Raw genomic sequence first — 27,859 nt, forward strand, 5'->3', positions numbered from 1 at the left:
TTTATTTTTAGTTTGAGATGTGAACTAAATTAAAACACATTTTTCTTTTAAACAAACACTGTATATATACTACATTAATAACTGATAATTAATTAATCATTTTCACATGAAAAATTACAAGAAAATATACAAGACTTAGAATATATTTCATTTTGGGAAATTGGTATATTTAGTTGAATAGAATAAAGAAACTAAAATAAATCTTGAGGCAAACATTTTATTACTTCTTTCCAATTTTACCAAGGAATTTCAAGACACAAGTCCTTGTAAACAATTAATTTTATTAGAATTATCGGTTCAATCATGTTCATATCCTTATTAAAAAGTAAAATTAAGAGGTTTATTTAAAAATGAAAGAGTCGTGTTGGAATATTTATTCCAAAAAAAATAGAAACCGACTAATTTTGAATTGTCTTTAAAGTTTTGACAACTTCTTTGTCAAAACTTTAAAGACAATTGAAAAAAAATAACTGCAAATTTTTATATAAATATAAGTAATATCTGCTAGTATAAAGTAATTTGCATATATTTGTTTACAAAAAATTTTCTGTCACATGGGGAAATGTATAAAATTTAGAGAGAACAAGGACAAACTGATATTTTATGGCACAATTACAAAATTATCATGCTGCAGCTTCCCAAATAGAAAGGAGTTATGCTGTTGTTTACAGTTGAACTAAAATAGGTGATAAATACAACTTGAAAAGCAATAGTGAAAGATTTAAGTTGGATGCAAGAGATAAGAGGCATATTTTGAGGTTTGCAAGCAACAGGGTGACACCGGCATTGAAAATAGGGAACCAGTTGGAATTAAAGGTTCATCCTTTCACTATTCAGAATGATAAAATTATCAGGATGACTTAAAGAAGTCGAAAATCTTAACTATCTTTAGTTAGGAGAGGTTTAGTTTAAAATCTTGCACAGAATTGCAAGATTGACATATGTATGAGAGCACATGTCCTGGAATACAGAATGACAGCAGGTTATTTTTTCAGATGAAAAAAATTAAACCTAGGTGATTGAACCATGATTTTTGTAATTTGCACAAAGAAGAGATTTTATGTTGATAACAGAGGGGTGGTGTTCCATTATGATGTGGGTCCATTTTGTGCAAGGGAAAGTTGCCCATTGCATTCATAATTGGGTGAATGGATTCAAAAATGTATCAGAAGCTGACTGAAAGTACTTTACTTCCAAATGTATGAAAAGTAGCAGGCAGAAAGTTTTATGTAATGCAAGACAATGCACCTATCATCTCATATTGCAAAGGGTTGGTTTCAGCAAATAAAAGTCCAAATGATCATCTGCCTCAATCTTCAGATCTAAATCCAATTAAGAATATCTGGTGTATGCTCTCAAGGATGGCAAACAATACAGCAGAGTAAGACCTCAAAGCTGTAGTAGAGAAAGCGAGGGATTGTACACCAACTACCACACTCGAAACATTTATTATGAGATGTCAGACCCCATTTTTGAGGTTATTCAAAAAACAGAGGAGGGTCCACAAGATTTTAGATCTGTTGTTTTCAGTTATCTTTAAAGTTTTGCCAGGTTAAATTAGCTGGTTTTCTATTTTTTCAAAGAAATATTCCAATACTATTCTTTCATTATTGTATAAACCTATTAATTTACTTTTTTAAAGCATATGAACATGATTGAGTCAGTAATTCTAATAAAATTGTTTAGGTGGATTTTTTGTTGTTTTTAAAGTTTTTTTTCCAGCACTGTACAGTACATAGTGTTAATTATAATTTGAAAATTATATCTTGCCAGCAATCTGTAAATTACACTTATTACTAAGAATAAATGGAAGGTTATGTAACATTAAGTGTTTGTAAGCATATAATGATTATTTGATGATGATGATTTTGTTGTCTTATAATAAATATTATTACATTAATAATTGTTTTGTTATTTAAAGAAATTCTGATAGTATTTCATGTGTTGGAATACTAAAATTATTAGTATGTGTTTGTAGTTATATACATACATACTAATGAATGAATTTCTTTAATGTTTTGTAAATGGAGTTAAATACAGAGATTAGTTCTAAACTATTTATTACTATTTTACACTTTATCAAAATGTATGCAATAGTGTTACCTTCATCTATGCTTTTTGATAAATATATTGCATAAGAGTCATTAAAATATTGCATAAACATTTGAAAGCATTGTGTTGACTCTGTCTTAAATTATGTTAATTATGAATTTATCTACTTTCATTTCTGTGCTTATTACAATAAGGAAATAAACTGAACACAAATTTGTAATAGCAATTTTCTATAGTAATAGTGTCATTATTTACAATTTTGATGATAACATAAGAAAAAAAAAAATAGAATGTAGTAAACAAAAGTAAAATTAGAGCTAGTAAACAAATTTATCGAATATGAGTTTAGACTTTTATAATTAATTTTCAACAATTTTTTTAATGCACAAAAACACTAAATATCTATAAAAGATTTTGTGTATTTTTTCTGATATCTTTATAAACAAAGTATTTTCAGGCTTTCAATTATAAACAAGGACCTTTTTATTTGAAAGCATGAAAAGAAGTCAAACATAAGTTTTCACTATAAGAATAGATATGTATTATATCAATGGTGCGGTTTTCTTTATATTGCTTTAAAAATCAATTCTTTAATTATTTCTTCAAAAAAATTGATGAGACTTCATAGGTTAAATCTGAAGAAGTTAACCAAAAACATTTGTTGGATGTTTTTATTAAAATTTGTTTTACTGAATTTTAAAGGTTCTTGATTGGTTGTAATAAAAATAACTTAAATTTAAAGTAAAATTTGTTTATTTTTGGTCACGTGTTTCTCTTTCCCGATTCACTATATGTTAAAATGATCTTTAACACTGTTTCATTTAGCGTTTTGTCATCTAGGAACACATCCTAACCCTTTCCGAACTCCCCATAATTATCGTTTACACCCTCAATTCAAGGTACAGTGTCAATGAATTGATTTTAAAAAATGAGAACAAAGTGCAAAAATTGATAAAAAATGATAAATATTTGTAATTTATTGGTATTATTTATTTTAATAATTTTAATTGTGTAACAAAACATAATTTATAATTTCTTTCCAGTACAGTGGGTGATCGGATAACGAACATAATCCATTCCAAGACTTTGTTCACTATCTGAATTGTTTGTAACCGATTATCAGTTTACCATAGGTTATTATGGGAATTTGATTAACTCGTTTTGGAAACACCAAAAAATAAAAAATATATACTTTCTTACTACATTTATTTATATGTAATAATAAAAATACATATATACACAGTTTTGCATTTTTATTAGTCATGTTTTTTCCGTTTGTGGGGTTAAAGAATATGTCTAATGTCAATTGCTTTTCTCTCTTTAAGATTTTCCAGAAGTAATTAATAGCATTGTAATAGTAAAGATCCCCAAGCCTATTAACCTCAACTTGGTTTGGATGTCATTCTAAGACCGTTGTTCTGACATCCTCCCACTTCTTCAAAACAACTTTAATAGCAGATAACAGCATTAATCCTTTTTTCAGAAGAAAACATATTTTGCCAAATTTCTTGGTGTTCTTCATTCAAGAGTTCTTGGCATTCTTCTGTTGTCAGATCAGTTTCAGGTTCCATTATGAGCTCTTCAATGTTTTTTATTTTTCAGATGTGATTTTTGTTACTCCTTAATCTGTTTTGAGTCTTCTTGATTATACTGTATCTTTCTTAGATAAGATTGAACTGTGGCATACTGTAGAACTGTTCAAGCCTTACTGCCTAGCAACATCAAACATCTTCTGCCCACTCTCTACCTTTGCTATTATACTCTCACCTTTTGAAAATAAAAACCCACAGAAAACTTAATGAGTGCCCATTCGACAGTCTCGTGAATACTATAAAAAAATTGTTTCTGTTGGAAAATAAAAGGCTGGAATTACAAGGGAGAGTTTCAAAGTTTGGAGGAATACTATTCGATCAGTATATAATGGGTTGAGCATTGATGTCTACGTCTCCTGCGCTCCAAAAAGTTTTGAATTGTTACCTGAAGACAAGGGAAGACCAATCAGTATTCATTATTTTATGTTGCTTCTTCTTGTGTTTGTTCTGTCTGGTGTTCGTTGTCCGAACATAAGAATCTTTTGTGAAACTGTTCGCTAACCAATCACCCACTGTATATTAAAATTTTTATAAAATTTATTAAGGTATAAATTTATACTTTTGTAATGGACTACAATGTTCTTGATACATAATTTAATAATTAGTTTAATAGACATAAAGTTGGATAACAAATATCACTGATTTTGGTGAATTTAGGGCTTAAAAATTGTCAACATTGATCATATCTGTAGTATGTTATAGTTTTGAATATCAACCTGATCCAATACATAGCCTGATTGTTTTTTACATGGGAAAAAATGCTTTGTTTGAAAATTTTTAAATTTCATTTTTCGTTTAAATTATGTTGTTGTTTAAAAACAGTTGCCCTTTTTGTTGAAAGATTGGTTTTAAAGTTACATGTTTCTAAGTCAAGAGTTCATCTTTTTTAAGTGCAGTATAGTACTATTTGTATATCAGAGAATACTATGTTGATTTTATGCTTCCTTATGTTTACTAGATTCACATACAAATAATGATAAATGATAAAATAAAAAAGTTCATGTTTCGTTTGTAAATTGCTTATTTTTTTCATTACATTGAAGTTGTAGATCCTATCAAACATTTTTCTACAGGATGCATGTACTATACTTTTTGCAGTCTTTGGAACGTATCAATTGTGCAAAAAGAGGGATAGATGTATTGATGCTCACAGTAAGTAAAATGCTGTTTTATTATGTTGATATTCCACACCATAAGAAATGTGAGGGTCAGGGAATTCAAAACAAAAATTTAAGTAGGAACCCTGTATTTACAAAAACTATATTGTCTTTAGTTTTGTTCTGTAACAAAATACATAAGAAGAAACTACATCTGTAATAAAACAAGTGAAGAAAACAAAATGATTTCATGTAATTATTATTATTTAACAAGATAAAACTTGTTAAACTTTTTATTATTGTAAATATCTTTTAATGAAGCACTTATTTGAAAAAAAATCAATTCTTAATAGCTTAATTCCATTTTTTTCATTAGTGTAAAATATTTAATTAAATATCATCAGGCTAAAACTAGACTAATTAATTACATTGATAATTAATTAGACAAGTTCTAAACCAATAGTTAATCTGGCTCTGTCATTTGATTATTAAAGATATTGTTTCTTCTTCATTCTATATTTACCTAGTTTTGAACTTATTTTAAACGAACCACCACTTATTTCATATGATTGAATATTATATAATTTTTGATCTTGTATAAATCTCTAAAATATTAAGACAGTTGGAAATGTTTCATTTCTAGTTCAGAAATTGTTTTGAAAATTTAATTACATAAATTTATAAATATGACAATGTTGCTGCTATTTATATTGATCAAGTAAAATCAGTAATGAAGATGAAATATGTGGAAATTTACTTTGTGTGTAATTTTTTTACAATTATTTTATTATTAATAATTTTTGACTTAAAAATGAAAACCCCATGAGGATTTAGGTTTAGGTAAACATAAATATACTGATTCATTTCAGGCAGCCTTCTCTCTCAAAATTTGCAGGAGTAAAATGTAAGTTATACTTTAATAAATAATTGTAAAGTAAATTATGAAATAGTTGAAAAACAGAAAACAGTAATTTTACAAATTGAAATTATATTTTATTAAAATGAATACTACAAAGTAGATTATATATGAGCAAAACTAAAAATTTTTATCGACAGAGTAATATATATTATTACATTTTAAAATTGTATTGAATGAACTAGACTGTTGAATAAGAAGTTAACAAATTACATTCAATTTTTGATGATAATTTTTAAGGCCCACAGGTTAATCAAATAGAATAAAAGTGTTTAAGATTTAATATAAATATTTCTTTACTGAATGTAATTTGTAATTGTTACTTTTATGAACAAAAACACAATGAACATATTTTCAATATCTTAGATTTTTCTTTTAGAATCTTAAAATTTCACAACTTCTTCAATCTAAGTAATTTAAAATACATATTTTCTGGTTTGCATACTTTCATTTTTGAAATAAATTTAAATTTTTTCCAGTTAATATTTGGATCATTTTCTAAGCTTTCCCAATACAAAGTTTCATTTCTTTGCAAAAGAATATTGGAAAATTAAATAAAGATCTCTCTATAAAAATTTCAATTCTTTTTCTTCCCTCCTTAACATGTAGATAATTAAAATAGAAAATTTACTATAATAAATTGGGTTGGTACACACCTGGAAAGTCAGGGATTTTCATTAGTATTCAAAAAAAAGTTATGGAATGTGAGAGAAATTGTTAAAAGTCAGGGAATTTGCTTCCTTGGCTGCCTTGTTGATTTTTTGCTGACAATATTCTTGACTAAGTGTAGCAGTATGCAGGCAGCAAGAAGTAATGTGGTGCATTACAACTTATGAAAAAGGGTGGAAAAATTTGTGTCCTGAAAATATTGTGCAAAAATTTACAAAGTACACAAAATGATAAATATTATTATTTAAACTATTTATCATTTTTCATTTTAATAATTTTGATTGCATAACAAAGTAATTTCTGATTTTTTTCCAGTTTATTAATATTTCATAAAGTTCAGGAAATTTATTGAGAGAGAAATTTAATAAATATATACTTTTTTTACATGGATTATATAAACTTGTTAATGAATAATAATAAATAATTGATTTTTTCGTTTTTTCAAAGCCATGTAGATTTATGGTTGTGGATCAACAGAATTTTAATAATACTTTTTATTTTTAATTTTAATAATTTGGCAATTATAAAAGATATTTTTTCTAGTTAACAGTTATATAACTAATTAAAATGTTGGGAGAAGCAAAACATTTGTGCATAGTAAGTCAAATGCTGTTTTATTTTGTAAATGTGCCATATTGTAAGGCAGGAATGGGCAACTCATGGCCCACAGTTATAGTTTTGCAGCCTGCCTCACATAAAATATGAATAAATATATCAATTTCCCAGCTTAACATTTGAATTTTTGCTGTATACTTCCTTATTTTCTACAACTTATGTTTGTAAATAGTTTTTAAAATGAACTTAGTAAAAATTTAAACAAGAAACCAGCTAACAGACACATTGAAACTAATTTAAAACTACCAGTGACTAATATTTAACCAAATATTTCCGATATATTACATTTACATCAGTTCCAGGAGCTAAATTAAGTGTACCTATGCTAATTTATAATTATATATAAATAAATAATTCTGATTTTCCAACATTATTTTCCTCTTTTCTCTTGTATGCAGCCCACGTCAGTTCAAAAGTTTTGAAATGCAGCCCTTACATTGAAAAAGGTTGCCCATCCCTGCTATAAGGGATGTCAGGAAAAGTCTTGGACATTAATACAAAAACTTGAGTAGGAACCCTGAATAAACTAAAACTAACTAAATTTTCTGTACTTTTATTTCCTAGTAACAAGGAAAATTTCTCTCTATACAGTGAGTATTCATATAAAGAGAAGTGAATTAAATGAAAGAGAAAGGAAAAAAATGAATTATCATGGCACATTTTAATTAAAACAACCTTCAACACACTTCACAAACTTCAACTTCAACAAACTTCAAAAATTATTTATTATAGATTTTAGTAGAGAAACCAGAAAAGTTAGGTTGTTTAAATTAAAGATAAAACATAGATGTAAATATTTCACTACATCTCAAAATATTTTGATGAAATTTAAAGTTGTTTTGGTTAAATTAATCTTTTTTAAATATAGTTCTATATGTGTATAACTTTCTGTAAAAAAATTGTTTTAAAATAACAGTGTATTTAATTAATTTTTTCATTAATGAATTCATTAAATCATTTATATTTTAATATAGAATCTTACAAAAACAAATGTTTTTTCAGACTAAATAGCCAGTCCTCTTTCATATTAGAGAGAGATTTATATATATATAAACAAAATTATGTTCTACAGTATAGAATACATTCTCAGTTTGAGATTTTTTAAATAAAAATTTCAAATTCATAGCTATTAGAAAATTCAAATTAGAATAGAAATAACAGTTTTGATGAAGGTACAAGTCACATAATTATCTTCATTGAATATTTTCTAACTTCTATATTACATTTTTCCATTTTTAATATTTATGTTAGTCTAGTTGTAATATACAATAAAATCTAAGTTTAGTGGGTACTTCTGGGACTTGGGTTTTCTGGATCTGAATACTAGACTTAGAGAGTCATAACTTTTACTTGAGCTCTATTACACTTGATTTAAAATTAAAGAAAAGAATTGAATTTTGTGGTCATTAATTAGCAATGTATAAAATTTTAGTAATTTTTTTTACCATTATTAATAATGCTCAGTTTATTATGTCTGCAATTTTAACACTATATAATATTGTGTTTGGTTTAGTCAGAAATCTAACTTTATTTCATTTCTATATTTTAACATATTTGCATCCAGAACTCAAATTTAGTTTGAAAAAATTGATAATTTTCATTTTACAAATGTAAGCTTATACACAGTATATTTGGATATATGTATACATATGTGCATTCTCACTTGCACTCTGTGTTTAATTAATATTAAGCCATATGTGACTTAAACTATAAATATACTCTGTTCATATCCAAAGGTTGTGTCTTCTCTATAATTTCCTAGTGCTAAAAATAGAGGCATTCTGTTTCAAATAATGCTATCATTAAATTTTTTTTTTTTGTAGTTATTTTATGGGTAGGTTTTCTAAGAAGTGAAGGGTGGATCTCAGATCTGATTTCTCGAGTCTGGCAGAAATATATATTTTCATGCCTTATTTCAACCCATAACCAAACTAGTTTAGATTTGCCATATGTCTTTGCAGAAAGATATTTTTGAGTTTTGATTCAAGAGCATTCCAGATAGAAGGCTCTGTCTATTAACACCAGGGAAACATTTTTGTATTTTACCAGATCAGCAAAGGTCCACAGGATGTAGATAGACCAGTAAGAAGTCTTTCTATACATGCTGATTTCATATTTATTTGGGTCTTCAGTGAGTGACATATCAAGAAAATAGACTTAGTTGGCTCGACTAGTCTGTATTAGGTTTTAGTTCCAGTGAATTGTCAAATAGATAGGCAAAAGTAAAGCCAAAGATATCATCAACTTTCAAATTATTAGGATAACATCTATATAGATTTTGTAAAGTTTGATACGTTCCTTAAGATGACGTAAGGCTTTCTCCTTTACTTTTCTAACAACATTCTTAGAAATTGTATTAATGAGAGGAACCCATGAATAAATTTATTCCCTGTAGAACTTCTTGTTAAATGTAAGATATGTTTGGTATAGGAACATGTTCTCATTTTTTCCTGAAGATTAGTGAGATATAACTATCAAGCTTACAGATGTTTAATAATATAATAAATATAATTACAACTTTTAACAAAGATTAAACTTTGCTTCAGTCCTTCATTCCATTGTTTTGCACCATCTGCAGTTCATAAAATCACAAAACTCACAGAGATGACCTTTCCTTGTAGGCTACTGCATTCATAGTAAAATATGTAAAGTATGACAAAAGTGTCATCTGGTCACAATCACAAAAATTATTTTTTAATTTTACTTAAAATGTATTCAACATGGCCTTACAGATGTTTATATTTGTATATATTAAAGTCAAATGATTGCTGGATGACATTGGGCATGTTTCTGCTACTGTTAATAGTAGCTGTAATATATCATGATCTAATCTGGCAATCATTTGGTTTTGAAGAGTGAGATAACTTGAAATACTTCAAAGCTGTGTAACAGTTATGCTTTAATAGGTTATATACCCATCTCATAATTATGGGATAACAGTTTACAGCTACTGTTTTTATTAGTATATATCTATTATATACAGGGTGGGCCAGCGAAAACGAAATGGCAGAGTGTTCGTGTTCGTCCAAGCAAAGCGCTCGGACAGGTCGATTTTACTCTCGAGGGGACATCTTTTGCAATAAAGTTTTTGCTATTCTGAATATTAACTAAACAAACATTTTTTTCAAAATAAATGCTTGTTTAGTTAATACAAAATAAATGAGTTTTTAAAATTTTTTGTTGTCTGTTGTATTCAGAATCGCAAAAACTTTATTGCAAAAGATGTCCCCTCGAGAGTAAAATCGACCTGTCCGAGCACTTTGCTTGGACGAACACGAACACGAACACTCTGCCGTTTCGTTTTCGCTGGCCCACCCTGTATATATTTCCCTTAATAGGTTTCCATTTCATTAACAAAGTGGCAGAAAATAACAGTTATCTGAAACAAAATTGTTTTTGAAGCATTTAGTGGCAAAAATTTGAACTAATTTTTTTTTTTTCCAGAATTCTATACTCCAGGACATGAATAGCACATATACCAAGTTTCATCAATATATGACCATCAGGCTCTGAGTAGGTCAGTTTAAAATTATAACTACTATATTATATATTAAGTACAGTGCAATAGCACTGCCAGGGTGTCAAGATGGGAGCTGTGGATTTTTTCTTAGACTTGGAGAAAATTTAGGGGGTCCATATTTATGAATAACTGATTTGTTGTTAAAAATTTTAATGAAAAATATAGTTCTTACATAGTGTTCATAATGTAACTACTTATTATGTTTCATTTGCATATGTATAAATAAAATGACAGCTTTAATTTTATAGGGCTTGAAATCACTATATATTCAATGTTATTTTTACTACAGAATATAAAATCTTTAAGACAATGTTTCTTTATTAATAAAAAAAAAATAGATGCAATGTATTTCATTTGTTCAAAAAACAAATAGCAAAAGGGGCCTCTTAGAAGCTCTTGATGGCCCTGCCTGGGAAATTCCAACAACATTGTAGATCAGTGATTCTCAAACTTTTTCGATCCACCGCCCCTTTGTTCCATAAAGTTTTACCTAACGCCCCCTAACTCATTTTCTCTTGTGTGAGAAAGGATTGGAAATATTCTTAGGAAAACTTTTCTATGAATCTCACACTTTGTGCCCTTACCGTACATTGTTCTCAACATCTGGAAACCATTAAATGCAATGTTTCCTCTTATCTGTTTAACAGAGGAAATGGAACTGCTGTCAGTGACCCCAACTTTTGCCTTTGGTCCCCGTTCAGTACCCTGCCTCCAGCGCCCCTTTAGATTTCCAACGTTTCTTAAAGTGGGCGATAACCGCCCACTTTAAGAAACGCTGTTGTAGATCAATGTTTATTCTGTTTTAACTTCAAAAACATTACTGGTTCTTTATCAGTTTAAAGTTTGACTTTGTGATGTAGAGGCCAGCCACCTAAATATTTTTGGAATTTCAAGAAAACTATTGTGGTACAACAGAAGTTTTTATGGAACAGTCTGGTACAAATGTGAAAAAAATGTTTGTAACAAAATAAAAATTTGAGTTAAACATTTGAGGAGGGCAACTTTGTGGACATCTGAGCACAGTGGGGTCTGTGCTGATTGTTGGATCATTCCTGGTAATTTATTTACAGCATACATTGAAGTTATATTTATAAATACAAATATTGTATATTTTGTTTATTAACATTGTTATAAACTTATTTCAGAAAATGAGAATGAAAGAGATGAACTGAAATTGTAAATATGCAGAGTATGATACAACAATTCCTATTTCAAAAAATGCTCTTGCTGTTGACAGTCTTCAACAACTTACTCAAATTCAAAAATATTATGAATACTTGCTTATCTTGATAAATAAACAAGTGAAAATACTTATTAAATGTTTTGTTTTGAATTTGCATATTGTCACGTATGAAACTTAATATGCTTCTAGCTTTCAGTATCAATATACTTATAATATTACTTATAAATTAGTTGAATACATTGACAAAACCTTAAGAAAATAAAGATTTTATATACTTCTTAAGAAAGTACACCAAAAGTCATTTAAAAAAATCTGTTATGCCAAAATAATTATTAGCTTATTCTAGTACTTTTCCACAATTATTTAAAGAATTTATCTGAAAACAGAAATTGCAGTCGTAAAATATATCTATGCAGTATAACTTTCTTTGAGGCTGAAATTATGTAATACTTGTTAAGTTCAGTTATTGGTTGATGCTTCAATTAAACTCAATAAACTTTTCTCATTTGAATAGAACTGAGTTAGCTAATTCTAAGCACTATGGCTAGCACATTACCACTCCTTGCCTCACACATGGGTAGACAATATTAAAGAAAACATTAGTGAAACCTATTTAATATTTTCTGAGAGAATTATTTCCCATCCACTTACTTAACAATCAATATTTCTTTGAAATATAATGTTAATAAGAACATACTTTCAAAACATTCATGCATCCATTAGGTTTTATGTTGCAAGTGATAAATTAAAAGTTTATTTTAGAAAACAAATTCAGTCATTTGAAAGAAATTTATGGGCTTTACACATTTTTCTATAAAATACAATGGAATAGGTTCATAGGAAACTATATAAATGGAGAAAGAGAGTAATTTCCTTAAAGAGATGATATGAAAGAAGAATAAATTCAAAAACATTTCCATACTGAACACACACATTTCTACAGAGGCTTTGCACAGATATGCTGATGCCACAAACAAAAAGCTTGCAAAATTTCTCTAAGCCTTTTGGTCAAAAGATCAAGGAGAAGTCATCAGGTTGTTCCTGTTGTCTTGGATGCTGTAGTCTTGATGTCCTACTGTCTGATAGAGTCTACCTGAAGCATCTGGAAGTGGATTGTCTTTGGTGATTGATTGGTACTGCTGTGTTTATTGTTTTACTTACCTGCTGCTGTCAATGGTCCTGCTGGTCAGCTGGTCCCAGATTGTCTCCTGCTTCTGGTGGCTTTCTACCTTGCCATTCCTAATCATCTTGCTGCTGGTATCTGGTCTTGGAAGCAGTCTTCTATGGTTTCACTTGTCCTGTATGTTAATGATGTGAATAACCTGGAAAGAGGTGTGAAAATTTGAAGTAAATATCTGAAAATGTTGATGATTTTCCTAGAGAGTGGTCTGTTAAATCTATGTGAAAGACTTAACTATAGAAGAATTATTGAGTACTTTAAGTTACATTTTGCCAGGTGTGTACATCAACTCTAGTTTGACTGATGGCAAAATAAAAAGATTAAATTCTTATTCCCTATTTTTAGTCAACCTCAAAATGTTCTGTTTTGTCTCTACATGTTTCTTAAAACATGTAGAGACAAAACAGAACATTTTGAGGTTGGGACTAAAAATAGGGAATAAGAATTTAATGATTAATCTTTATCTTGCCATCAGTTAAACTAGAGTTGATGTACACACCTGGCAAAATGTCAGAAAAGACAGAAAATAATGCTATAAGTAAATTTCAAAAAGTTAAAAATTGTTCTTCTGTAGCAGTGGTTCTCAAACTGGGATCCACAGTCATCTAGGGCAGGGGTGGCAAACCTATGGCATGCGTGTCCAAAGTGGCACATAACAGAAATCATCTGGCACGTAATGTATCATATGATTTCTGTCCTTTTCAATCATCCTTTCTGTTTATCACCTGATCATCCTTTTTTCAATCAGATTTTTTACATTTATTCAAATTAAAGCATAGTCATTTAATTTCTTTAAATATCATTATTCAAAGTCTAAGACTTTGGCACACATTAACATCTTTAAAGCTAAGTATGCTTACAATATGGCATGCGGGCTCAAAAAGGTTTGCCATCCCTGATCTAGGGGACTGAAGGGGTCACTTCAAGCAAAGCATATGCACTCATCCCATTGAATGTACATTTGATGCCTAATATTTGCCATTTTCTGAATAAATAATTGTTTGTCAAAAAATGTTTTGGTAACAGTAGCCTATATGTAATTGTAGTTACCGTATATCTTGGTAGATAAGACGATAGTTGAATCATAAAAAAAGGCCCCCGAAAATCTGGGGTCATCTTATAGGACAGATACAAAAAATTAGATTGAAATTTATAAAAATTAAAACCATTATAAAAAAACGGACAAACTGTAATTATTTACTAATAGAGAGTAGGGTATGTGCACAAAATAGAATAGTCCATACGACGTTTTTGTGAATAGGCAAGGTCATTACCCAAATGCCGAATCAGTGCGAATGCTTGCAACAATCGCAAGGCAGTGCTGCCAGATGCAAGAAAATAAATTTGTTCATTTGAAAAATTACAAATAGGTCATAACTCTGTATACACTATACAGTATTATTATTCAGATGATGATCGCTGATCTAAACTAAATTCATAGGTCGTTGATAGTTTGGGGTCATCTTATAGGACAGATATAAGCTAAAACTATAAAACTTCGACGAAAATTTATACCTCGTCTTATCTGAAGGTCCGCCGAGATATACGGTAATTTTAAAGGGTCCACGAGCAATTTAACAAATTGTAAAAGAGACCATCACGCAAGAAATCCTAAAAAAGTTTGAGAACCACTGTTTTAAAGCATATTCTGAAGCTCCCATCATATACTCAGGAAAATGAATAATCTTGACAGAAAATGGTGGAAAATGTGCCAAATCTACTAGCTGTAAATTGAGCATTTAAATTACCAGGGAGTTAAATGTTGTTTTACAGAATGTCATGAAAAAAAGACAACTTCCAGACACATACAACAAAGATAAATGCTTCATGTGTAGAGATTATTGACATAGAAGAGCGTGTCTGAATGAGGAACAAGAAATAGCAGAATCAGAAAAGTTGTAAGAAAATAAGATTAGTTAGATAGGAGAAAATATTTCATTAAAAAGAAAGATGAATAAGGACAAGCAGGTAGACAGAATGAGGCAAGACAGGAAAAGGAAGCAAGTAATAATGCATTAATTGTTTTCATAGATTAGAGAGAAGTATAAAAGCAACAGAGAAAGAGAGACTAAAATTAGTGAAGATGACATGTTGAATAAAAAAAAGCAATGAAAGAAACAGCAGAGTAAGTGAAGAAAGTGTTGGTGAGATGATGGAACTAGAGGATAAGATCAAGGTGGATTGGAAGAGAGCAATCAGGTAGTTAAAGAACAATAACAAGATTTCTTATCACTTACATCTGTAAATCAAACAAAAGTATAAGTGATTGGATAGAAATATCAGAAAACAAATTTTCAGGAAGAGTTGGAAGAAAGGGAAGAAATTATGTGAAAGAAAGCTAGTTTGGACAAGATGAGGACAGAAAAGGGATGTTCAGGAAGTAAGGATAGATTAAGGGAGGAAGAAAGGATACCCTGAAGAAGACATTACAGATATATGTGATGACAGAAATAAGGAACAGGAATATAAGGTCTAAGAAGCAGAAGGAATTGGCAGAAAAGTTAAGAACTTGGATGACAGAGGAAGCTGTGACAGCAAATTACTTAATTTACATGGTAAAAGAGAATCTTACATTGGCTAATTTTTGAAGTGCATTTTTGTATATCATTGATGACTGTGAGTTAGTGTTGAAGTTTTGGTGTAGTTAGATAAGATGTTGATGTTAAACTTGTTTAAAATCATGATGTAAACTAACCTGTTTTGGTGTTATGTTAGGTGTTTTATAAGTGTTAAAGTTTTTTCCTTATCTGTTTTAGATGTTGTGCATGAGTTTGTAGATCTGAAATGGTAAAAAGTGATCTTTTTGAGATTGTTTTTACTTGAGTTATTTGTGAATTTTATTTTGTAAATTGTTGGTTTATGTATTTAAACTTTTCTAATGTGTAAATGAACTTATATGTAATAAATCATACCATCCATACTTTTTCCAGCAGCAACACTTGTGTTTCATTAGATGTTCAATTTAGTTAATGTTGAAACCTGACAGGTCCCTAAATATGGCTGAAAACATTCATGTATTAAAATGTTGCTGCTGGAAAAAGTGTGGTTGGTGTTATTTATTACATTTATGTATTTACTTGATGTTTTGGTTTGTTGTGCTTATATCTAACCCTTGTCTTTTTCTAATAGGGGCTGGATAGGGACAATACTGTAGAAGTTGTTGTTGGAATGGGATTTTTTTATAGTTTGTACAGGAAATCCTTGTTAATTCAAACTCAGATAGTTCAAAATCTGTTAGTTTGTAACTACTTTTGTTCCAGCCAGGGATATAGAGATTTACACATTAATGAATTCGGTTAGTTCTAAATACAGCAGCTACTTCATAATTTGAAGCAAAAATTCTGTTCAAACTTTGAAATGCATATGTTAACTTGTTCATTTAGGTTGAAGTGCCTCCATGCTGTAAGAGACCAATAGACCAAGAAACACCCGCATCTGTTCAATATGGCTTTGCTTTTACAGTAACAAATTTCAGGTGTCACCTTACATGTGGACTACTATTTTTTTCTCTTATCTCATAAAATATGGCTGTGTTTTAGGATGGCAAGATTGGGCTGCGAGTAGCAGATTGAGATTTTTGTAGTGCTTTAGGCTACTACTTTTTGGGCCACTTTAAAAATAATTTGGAGTACATTTCAAGGTATTCTGCTTTACTTTTTATAAAACTTATTTGGCAATCTGTGAGGTTCCACTGGACACATGCTATTTATTTATATTATTATTAATTAATAATTAATGGAAATAGCATTCTATATTCATATTAAGCAAACAGAATACAGATAAATTGTATAGAAATATGTAAATCTTGGATAATTCAAAGTCATGATTATTTTGTCCTTTGAATTTCAAACTAATGAGTATTTCCTGTATTTACTAACCATTGGGTGTTGAGGCCTTGCTTGTTCTCTTGTTTGTTGGCCATCCTCATCATCCTCTATGGGGAAATATGCCTGTTGTTGTTTCCAACATTGGATCACACCAGATTTTTCTTTTATTGAGAAAGCTTCCTATGAGTAGTAGTGGTTTGGAAAGCTTTGATCACAAAATTAATCTTACAAGGGAAATCATGGGCAGCTTTTATCACAATCAAGAGAAATCTTGACACACTTTGATCATAAAATTAATTTTTAAGATTTGTTTTAATATTATTATAAAATTAAGTTGCAGTGATAATTTAATTTACTTGACAAATTTTAATTAAATTATCACTGCAACTTAATTTTATAATCAGTGTGTGTCAAGATTTTTCTTGATAGTGATCAAAGCTGGCCACGATTTCCCTTTTAAAATTAATTGTGTGATCAAAACTTCCCAAACCACTACTACTTCTATGTAGTATCTGGAACACATTTCCTGCAACACTTTCCCCTCTCCTAAAGTTTTGTGTGCATTTAGTAAAGAACAATGCAATCCTTTCTTTTAGCCTAGTAATTTTATATTCTAATATATGACTCACTAATGATACATCATTTTGGCTTGAAAAAATTCTGATGATAAGAAAACTATTAGTTAAAGAATTCTATAAATCCTCTATATATCAAGTTATATTTATAGCTAAAACAAAGTAAATGAAATCTGAAATGCATTTGCAATTAATGTTTAGTAATAAAGTTTATTATATGGCAGTTAAGATCTTAAATTTGGTACAGAATTGATTAAAACTGGAATAATCTTTGTAATCTTTAGAATAGAAAATTTTTTATAATCCTGTATTCTTAAGGAAGTTTTACCATAATTTTATCAATATCAGTCATTCTATTCTTTGTTTCAGCTTTTAATTCAAACAGTGGTTTACTACATATCAGAATCCATCTAGAATTGATTTCATCCTTTTTTAATATTTAATTCAAAATAGCTTAACATTCACAATTTTTTTCTGATTAAATAATATTTTGTCTAGGGTGACAAGACCATTGAATGTCCATTTAAGGTGAAAATTCAGGATTATTTTGTATGGCTGCTGTTTTTTCCTAATTAATGAGATGCAATTTGAAAGCGTCAAGTATATTGTTTTGTGGAAAGATGATAGAATCTAAAACTATCTGTGTGTCTGAAAGTTAAGGATGATCTTATTCAAGCAGGAAAACAATGATCACTGAAAACAGATGATGACTAGATCATATTTTATTGAAAATAACAGTTTTAATTTGTGTAAAACTGACCAAAACATGTTTTAATTTTAAATAAAACCTAATCCGTATACTGCACTGTTAATCTTTTAATCACTGAAGTTTCAAATATTTTTATATTTACCAATTTTTGGCACAAAATAATGTTTATGCTTATTTATAGGAGTTGGAGCATTGATGACCTCTAGCAGATTCCTTTAAAAATCATACTGTCTTCATGATGTGGCCATATCCAATTTGTTGAACTACTCAGTCATTGTTGTGTTCACTTCATATTTTGTATCATTTTTGGATGTGAATATCCTAGGATAACATTCACTCTCATACTTAATAATCTCATATGTGAGATCTAATTCTATAGGCTTGTTTTCAGTTAATGATAATGTATAAACTGAACTGATACTAGGTGAGTCTGATTGCAGTGACATCATCATTATTGATTGCTTCATAACCTATTTTTAGTCTTCCTCTTTCTTTGTTTCTTTTGTTGTTGTTTTTCTGCCTTTGCTCTTTCAATTTTCTTATAAAACTGTTTCCATTTTTGTGAAGTTACTGCATATGGAGCTCTTGTTTTAAGTTTCTTTACCATCTTCTCTATTTTTTTGGCCAATGAAGATGCTCATTCTGTTTGTCATCACTGGAAGTTGAAGGCCTGTCTCTAATTCCTTTAAAGCTGTTTCATTTGAAACCATGATTGGCATTGAATATTGGCATTTGGTAGTATTGTGGTGGTGGTAGTAGTAGTAGTAGAAAGAGTAAAGTATGAATGGTCAGTTTAGCTTGTCAAAAGTGGGTGTAATGTCATCTGTAGTAGTACTACGTACAGTAACAGAAGGGATTTTGCATAATTTATTTGATTTGGCATCAATAGCAGTGATGGAAAATGCTGATGAATTGCTTTCATGTCATCCTCTACATCAGCGTTTCTCAACCTGGGGGTTGCAAAACAATAATGAAATCATTTTATGAGAAAAAATCATTTATTATATAAACTTATAAACATTTTACTTACAATAAGTACACATGTAAAGAAAAGAAATTAATGTGATAGTTGCATTTGTTTTTCATTTAAGATTTTCTTCCTATGGATCTATGTTAGAAACACACAAAAGCAAATTGTTTTTGAGTGATAAAAGACGATTCCTGTATTTAGTTTTTAGCGCAACCTCAGATGAAAAACCCTTTTCACAGAGATAAAATGTAGCGAAAGAGATTAATATTTTCAATGCTTCTGTGACTAAATTTCCATATTCATGTCAACGAGCAAGCCAAAACGTATTTAAATCTTCAGATGTAAATTTCAGTGTAGCGTTTTGTTGGCAGACATTTCGATGAGCTGGTCGTGAATCTCAACTGGTAACTTAGCAGCAGCAACATTTTCATTAAACGGATTCAGTACCCATCTCTTAGAGAAATCATTTTATCTTCCGGGAAATACTTCGTCAACTGAGTTTTTAGCTCACACAAATGCATCTTCATGCAATCCAAACTGTGGTGAATAATAGTGTCTTGTTCATTCAAATTTTTCTCAAGACAGTAGAGCATCGATTATCCGAGTTAATTGGGGACTGGGGTTGGTCAGATAACTGAAAAGTCGGATAATCGAAAAGTATGAAAGAATACGTTATTAGTATAGTGTATTAGGCCTGGTTTAAATGCTAGCTTCCCTTTCATGGTCGAGTCAGGGCTGCCAGCTAAAACATGCAAAAATTTAACAAAAATAAAATTAAAGTAGCCAAGACATAATCAAATATTGTAGCGCCACATCACTAGCGGACATTTGAATTTGCCGACTAGAACGCGGTCGGTTAATCGATGCTCTACTGTATAATCCAAAGTGAGTGGAAACATATCCAAATTTTTGCTTTGATGGCGAATAATCCAGATATCAAGCTTCTTAATGAATGCATGAACTTTGTCTGTCATTAATAAAATGTTTTTATTACGTCCTTGTAAATTCACATTCAAGTCATTTAAATGCGAAAATACATCAGCTAAGTAAGCCAACAACAACACACACTCATTACGCTGTAAAATCAATGAGAATGGAGTTTGTTTATCCTGGAAAAATATTATTAATTCATCTCGCAATTCCAATACCCGGGTTAACACTTTCCTCGCAATAACCATCTAACTTCTGTATGGAAAAAAAGAGATTTTTTATTTTCACCTATTTCATCGCATAGTTTAGCAAGCAGCCTGTTCTGTAACGGTTTGGCTTTTAATAAAATTAACCAACTTTACAGCTTCACAAAGAATTTGATTGAGATTTTCTGGCATATTTTTTGTGACAAGAGCGTGCCTGCAAAGGAAGCAGTGCGTCCATTCCGCCCTTGGTATAAGACTATCTCTTAATATTTTCATTAATCCACTGTTCTTTCCTGTTATCGCCTTTGCACCATCATTACATACTGAAATACATTTTGTCCAATCTATGTTAGTATAGTTTCTTGTAGCTTCATAAAAAACATCAAAAACATTGTCCTGTTGCATGACCCGGTATTGTTTTGCAAAACAACATATTTACTTTGATTGATGTGTCCCTATTGCATTCATACCTCATAAAACATAAGAACTGAGACATGTTTGCTGCATCTGTTGATTCATCAAATTGAATACTAAAAAATTCACTCAAACTCACTGAATTATCTGATTGCAAACATTGGCAGCCGTGTCATTAGAAAGCGCAATGTTTTTCAATTTTTTTGCTTCTTCCACACCTATTAAAACACTGACCATATCAATTGCAGCAGGCAATATGAGGTTTTCGGTGATTGTATGGGGTTTTGACATCTTAGCTACTCTTAATGCTATGAGATAAGATGCTTCAAGTACACTTTTTTCAGTATGGCTTAACTTACAAATAGAAGTTTGCTGATTTCTCAAGGTATGTAATTTTCTTTTGAAAAATTTCAAGGGTTTGTTTTTATGAGCTGGATGTTTAGTTTCCAAGTGTCGAACTAATTTTGATAGCTTCATGCTTTCATCGGAGAGAACTTGAAGCAAACAATGTACTGTGGCTTTCTATCCAATGAGGTAAAATCATAATTTAAATAACTGTCATTGTACAACCTTGTCTTTTTACCAACTGATTCACTGGATGTAGATGGCTCACTTCGTTTTTTCACAAATTTATCCATTTTGAATTGTTTTTTTAAATTTCTAATGCAGTTTCACAGTTGACTGCACACTAAAATAAAAGCACCAGATGCACACTTTGCATTCAAAACTTAACTGAAGTGGTGCAATCACCAGGACCTCTTTTATACTAGTGACAGCATGATTTGTTCAAACATGCTCTCACACGAAAGAATTATAGGAGATCAAATTACAAAGAGCATGTACACATCAAGTTGAAACTTGTAAATTGCTCATATATGTACACAGCATACATGCATGTTCATACCCGTCGCTATAAACACAGCGACATAAAAGTAATAGGAATAGTTGTATTACATTTTTTATACTGTCGGTATTTTCTTAATGTATAAAATTAGTGCAATGTGATTATATAATATTTTAAAAAATTTAAATTTATAATTACAGTCAAAATTCAATTAGTAATAGTAAGGCATACTGTTGTTATTCCTTGGGGGGGGGGGGGGTCGCGAAATATTAATTTTATTTATATTTACTATTTGGACGGTCGCGGAGCTAAGAAGGTTGAGAATCGCTGCTCTACATTAAGCTCTAGAGATTATATTTCGCTTGAATCTACTTTGAAAACAGGCTCACTGTTCAGTAGGTGATATTTTTTATTCATATATAAATTCAATATTCCTTGTTGACTTTTTTGGCACTATATTAACCATCTTGAGTTAAATCTAGAATAAGAATTAAATTGTGAGTTCAGTTAAAATCAGTATTCACCATACCACTGTTAACAAATTAATTTTTGAATAAAAGATTATGACTTGTGTTGATTTTATTTTACATAGAATTCAAATATCATAAAAATCAAATATGTGCATGTTAAGCTCATATAAGTTGTGAATAAAAAACTTACTGAAAGTACACAATGTTACAGAAATGTAAAAATTTGTCATCTGTAACAAAATAATAATTTTGTATTATTTTTTGTGTTACAATTCTGTGGTAACTGTTACATTCTGTCTCTGTATTTCTATTACATTTTTTTATTTTTTCTAATTACATGTAATTCTAATAATACTCCTGTCTTGAAGTTAGCATAGTTTTTTCACTATTGGAATCTATCATCTATTAAACTTTGAAATCATGTTTGTGTAAACTACATACACATCATGATTAGGGATTGCAATCCAGCAGTGTTTTCAATCCAGCTGGATTTTTGCTGGACCAACATCATTCCAGCTGGATCCAGTACAGATGTATTTTTGGTGCAATAAAGTGTTATCTATCTATCCAGCAATTTATGTTTTTTAAGAAATAAGTATTTAAAAAAAATATTTTAAGAAACTTTTATTATTTAGACTGATCACTATAAATGAGTAAAACTTCTTACACATTTAGGTAGTAAACTTAACTTTGGTTTGGTTTAACACTTGAGATAAAGATTACATTATAATTATCTCTAAGTTAAATAATAGCAAAGATAATTCACTAATTAATTTATATTAATATATTATATTTTAATAATGTAAGGATGGATAATCAGTGACTAAGTGGCTATCAGTCTTACCAGTTTTCTTATATAGGCTCTACATATCAGTCTGTAGTTATTTATAAGTACAGTAGAGCATCGATTATCCGACCCCTGATTAACCGTCACATCGGTTAACTGACTGCTTTCTAGTCAGCAAATTCAAATGTCCGTTAGCAATGTGGCACTACAATATTTGGCTATATCTTTGCTACTTTATTATTATTTTTATTAAATTTTTGCGTGTTTTAGCTGGCAACACAGGCTTGCCATGAAAGGGAGGCCAGTATTTAAACCATGCTTAATGTTTTATTTTGTCTTTATTTTGTGGAAAATAAAGAAATCATTTTTAACGATACAATAGCGACGATTATTATTTAAAACAATTTTGTTAGGCTTAACATCGATGAAAATTCAATGTGAAGTAGGTTAATAGCGATATACTAATAATGTATTTTTTCATACTTTTTGGTTATCCGTTTTTTCAGTTATCCAACCAACCCCAGTCCCCAATTGAGTCGGATAATCGATGCTCTACTGTAATTTAATTATTAGTGTGAGTAAGTAATTAATAGTAATCTAGTAGTTAGTTATTATTATCACAATCATGAATCGCATACATTCATATCATCATACATCTAAGATACTGACACTCATTAATTTAATTAACTATTTAACTAACTAGGTAGTCTCAGTTTCTCACTAATTTTCACAATAAAATTGCCTTGCCTAGCCCACTAACCACTTAAGTAAGAGTTTTTAACTATTATTCTATAATAGAATTATAGTAGAAGTTATAAAATATTAGTCTTGTCTTGAATAAAGTATCTTAAAGGATTAAATAAAATTAAATCAATCACTTCTGTTATTTTTTTGACTTTTCTGGAAGTAGGATCTCAAGAAACAAATGGTATTGATGGTGTTGTCTCCCAACCTGCTTCTTAATAAATTGCATATATATATCCCGCTGCGGAGAAGGCCCTTTCTGCCTCTACGCTAGTTGGTTTCAGGGTCATCAAATAATCATAAATCGTTCCGTCACGTGATTCATTGATGTCACAACCAACTGTAAATTAGAATTATGCACAAGGACTAGGAGAGGAGTTACTTATTTTATTTAGCGAGAGCGGAAAGTCAACTGGCAATTAGATCAGCAGAGGTAAAAGGGCAGGCGGTGTGGTATAGAGAGGGGGGTGTAGCACGTGCCACACTGAACGGCAACGCCACTCTCGCCGCTGAGCATTAGCACACACAGAAAAGCAGCAACGCCGACAACATAGACTTTTGCACCATTATTTAGAAAGTTAATTGAATACTTGCGGATCCGCAGCGCTGGTCCAGCATGCCGAAGAATGCGTTGGATCCAGTTGGATTGCTGGATGAGGGATTCAGCAATTGCAATCCCTAATCATGATGCACTTGGACAAATCAGAGAGCTTATAATAGCTCTTTGCTTAAATTCAAGGTTTTCATAATCTAGTGTTAGATGAAGTTGGTAATATGAAAAGTTAATTTGAGATTTCAAGCTGGTAAGAGTTACTTATGAAACTCTTGATTTAAAATGTTGTTGGTAAATACAGCTGTAAATCTTCCTGACTGAACTGCTGGTACAGCAAGTTCCAGCTTATCTTCACTGTATTTGAAACATTTTTATGCTTTTTTTTTACCAGACACTTATTTTTATTAGGTAATTCACCTTTTATTTTGTCCAATAATGTCTATATAAAAGAATAAAAATACAGTAGAGCATCGATTATCTGACCCCCGATTAACCGACTAATCGGTTAACCGACCGCGTTCTAGTCGGCAAATTCAAATGTCCACTAGTGATGTGGCGCTACAATATTTACCTATGTCTTGGCTACTTTAATATTATTTTTGTTAAATTTTTGCATGTTTTAGCTGGCAGCACTGGCTCGACCATGAAAGGGAGGCTAGTATTTTAAACCAGGCCTAATACACTATACTAATAATGTATTTTTTCATACTTTTTGGTTATCCGACCAACTCCAGTCCCCAATTAAGTCGGATAATCGATGCTCTACTGTAATTGGTCTTAATAGACCTTAGTTTACTAAGTTTGATGAGTGTTTCTAAATCTAAAAATAAGTTATTGGATATAATTATAATCTTAGAACCTGTGCTAAAAACACATTTCAGGTACAGAAATTTCATTTTTATGTGGGTGAATAGATTTTCAGCATTGTGTCATAGGCTTAACTTTTTATCACTACATTTTTTATCCAATAAATAATAATGACTAGTAAATGACAACACCTGGTCAGCCACTAGTAGGAAGCTATATGTCATCCACTTCTCTTGTTAACTCACTGGCATGATTCTTGCCATGATTGGATGCATTAATTTAGAATTCCAGTGAATTTCCATGGTAATCATTTACTGGTAAGCAGTCTATTTCAGATCTAGAATATGACCACATGAACAAACATATGTGTAATATCACACATTCTCATTTTAGTATTTTGCACTTTTAAATACCTCTAGTAGTCAAATGAAGTGAACTACAAGCTTTGATCAACATTAAGACTGTTGCAAAAAAATGTTAATCTCCCATAAGTTGTATTACTTACTATTTTTCTGTGCTTTAGATCTTAATGCTAAAGTATCTTCTGTGTTATCCATTTTTCTGCTGACACCATGTGATCCAGTTTGACCAATCACTGCCATCCACTCTCTGAAATCACCCTTTTGAGCAATGGTATGTGCTTTTTTTTTAAATGGATGATTTATGGATTGCTTAATATTTTCTGGGAAATTAGAAAAAGTTATTCACTGGTCAAGTCACCCTATATCAGCAATGGCAAACTTGTGGGTCACAGATTTGCCATCACTTTACTATATTGATGATAATCTAGTTATATGGAAAAGGCTTAAGTTATGAATGAACATCACTATAGTAGTGTGTGCTAAAAAGGAAGTGCTTTTGACAGACGGATAAAAGTCCTAACATGTCCATACACATGCGCAACAACTGCTTGATTAAAATAAATTTTATAAATTCTTGGAAACAAAATTAATATTTGATTTGCTTTTGTGGAGCGTGCTATCAGATTGGCTTGTTATATACTTCTTTAGACTTTATTTTTATGTTATGGACAAAGTTCATAATACCCGGTCATTATTCATAATGACCAAAAAGGGCAGGCAGTGTAATAAATATTGATTAATTTATCAAATTTACTGGTCATTATGAATACTGCTATCACCTAGTCGGGCAAAGTGATGGTGATAAGTTGAGGAATGATCATCCGACATACGCTAGCTAATCGGCACTCAGTTGCATGTGCGTATCGTGTTTAGTACCGAATTTAAAATTTGATTAGAAAAACTTCCACTTATTTCATTTAGAAATATTTATTTTTTGTAAATTATTTCAAAGTATTTTAAAAGAAAAATAGTACTTAGTTTTAAAAGATTACATGAACTATATTAATTAAATGGCAAAATTTTACCTATGTGCACCATCTTGGCCGGTTGGTTGCAAACTGTTTGTGCTCTCGACGGATTTCTCCTGGAGGGGAGCTGCCGGCAGGCCACCTGATTGTTTAACGTTACTAGTTGTATCAATAATTAGTATGTATCAATAACTAGTAACGTTAAACAACTCGGTAGCTGCCGGCGGCTCCCCTCTGGGAGGAATCTGTCGAGAGCACAAACAGTCGCGACTGCCACCAAATTCGGTACTAAATGCAATGCGCACGCGCAACTGAGTGCCGATTGGCTAGCGTATGTCGAATGATCACTCCTCAACTTATCATTCATCACTTTGCCCGACTAGGTGATAGCAGTATTCATAATGACCGGTCAATTTGATAAATTCTTGAAATTTATTACAATGCCCTATTTTGTTGGTCATTATTCATAACGCCCATATTAATCACTTTGTCCATAACATATATAATGACACTTATCAGTTTGTTACATTGTTGTATTTGTTTAGTTCTACGTATTTTTTATTTTATATAAATATTCTGATTATAAATTAACATTAATTGGTAAAAGTTTATTTCATATTCTGTTATTTAAGCATATACTTCTTAAAATGGAGTGCAATTAAAAGGAGATTTGGAAATTTTATCTGGCGATGTAATGAAACTTGGTATCATAACATGCTAATTAAACCAAATAATGCAGTTATTTTCAGATTATCAAAAATTTGGGATATTATATAGATTACTCCCTATGGAATTTCGGGACTTTGAGTATATATCTAAACTGAGGGGACCAAGACGAATTCAACGGTACCCTACTTTTGGACCAGAGACCAAGGATAAGAAAATTATCAAATTAAAGATTTCTTGCCTTTCACAGTGCATTTTACGCTATTTTAGAGTTTTCCACTAGGTGCGCTGCTTATAGTTCAGTATACGTTTCCTTTTTTTTTCTTTTGTTCAAGAACTACCATGAATCAATAACTAGTGACGTTAAAGTGGCTTGAAAATATAGTGTCGAAATCGAGCTTATTTTCTGTCCCTCTATTGGAGGTTGCCGCTAGAGACGCTGCTGTCAATCGTTGTGCTACGTTGGCTGTATCATCCTATGTTTATATTGGTTTTAAGTTGGATTTTTAGTAGTAAAAGAATTTAGATCGATAATAAATCATATCACAAGCAATCAATTATTATATAGTATCATTTTATTAACATTTATACATAAAGGAATTAGATTTTATTAATGCTAATTGTTATGTATTTGTTATGTATGTAAACCTCCAGAGGATAACCCACACCGAATTGCCCCTTGACCTAGTTAGGCGACCCCGCACCTCTGACCTTTGTCTTTGTCGTGCTTCTTTGTCTTCGGGCAGTCGTGCGTTAGCTGTTGTAACACTTAGACCTGGAGGCACAAACGTTACGTTGTATTACCCGCCGTTACGTTCTATTTTAATAAAGTTGTTTATATACGTTAACAGTAATCGTTTATTTTACGGACACAACAATTGGCGACGAGGATAAAACTGACGACAAGGATAAAATTGGCGAGAAGAATAAAATTGACGACAAGGATAAAATTAGCAACGAAGACAGAAAGGATATAAAAATGAGTGAACTTACGGAATTAATTTCAACTCTAGATGTGTTTATCAAGAAACTACAGAGTCAGTCAGCGGAGACAAAACCAGAACTATCAGTTCAACGAGTTCTCCAAACGCAAGCCTTAACCTTCGAAACTTACGACGAAACGTCCGAGACCTTTGAAAACTATTCCCAACGACTGGATAACTTTCTCAAAATCAAAGGACTAACCGGAACTGACGCCATTAC

The 27,859-nt window shown here is 30.6% G+C and overlaps 1 protein-coding gene and 1 long non-coding RNA gene across 6 annotated transcripts in view; one reads left to right on the plus strand and one right to left on the minus strand.

Annotated features, from left to right (window-relative positions):
- LOC136979059 (zinc finger CCCH domain-containing protein 10-like) overlaps positions 1-27,859 on the plus strand; it is a 94,695-nt gene that overhangs the window by 32,230 nt on the left and 34,606 nt on the right. The window contains exon 3 of one of the 5 annotated variants that reach the window (XR_010881329.1): positions 10,386-10,458. The exons of 3 other annotated variants lie outside the window; for them this stretch is intronic. Coding sequence is in view for 1 of the 2 variants with exons in the window: in XM_067274962.1 (XP_067131063.1) it covers positions 10,386-10,411 (26 nt within the window). In the remaining variant the exon portion in view is untranslated. Of the gene's footprint in view, positions 1-10,385; positions 10,707-27,859 lie in introns of those variants that run through there. One more of the 5 variants, XM_067274962.1, reaches the window with a different exon arrangement.
- The window catches only part of LOC136979060 (uncharacterized), a 72,222-nt gene continuing 57,058 nt past the window's right edge, over positions 12,696-27,859 (minus strand). The window contains exons 2-3 of the long non-coding RNA XR_010881332.1: positions 12,806-12,966; positions 12,696-12,746 (exon numbers count right to left, since the gene is read on the minus strand). This is a non-coding gene — a long non-coding RNA (uncharacterized lncRNA). The remainder of the gene's footprint in view (positions 12,747-12,805; positions 12,967-27,859) is intronic.

Source organism: Centruroides vittatus, unplaced genomic scaffold (genome assembly GCF_030686945.1).
Source record: "Centruroides vittatus isolate TY-2023 unplaced genomic scaffold, ASM3068694v2 contig_575, whole genome shotgun sequence".
Lineage (NCBI taxonomy): Eukaryota > Metazoa > Arthropoda > Arachnida > Scorpiones > Buthidae > Centruroides > Centruroides vittatus.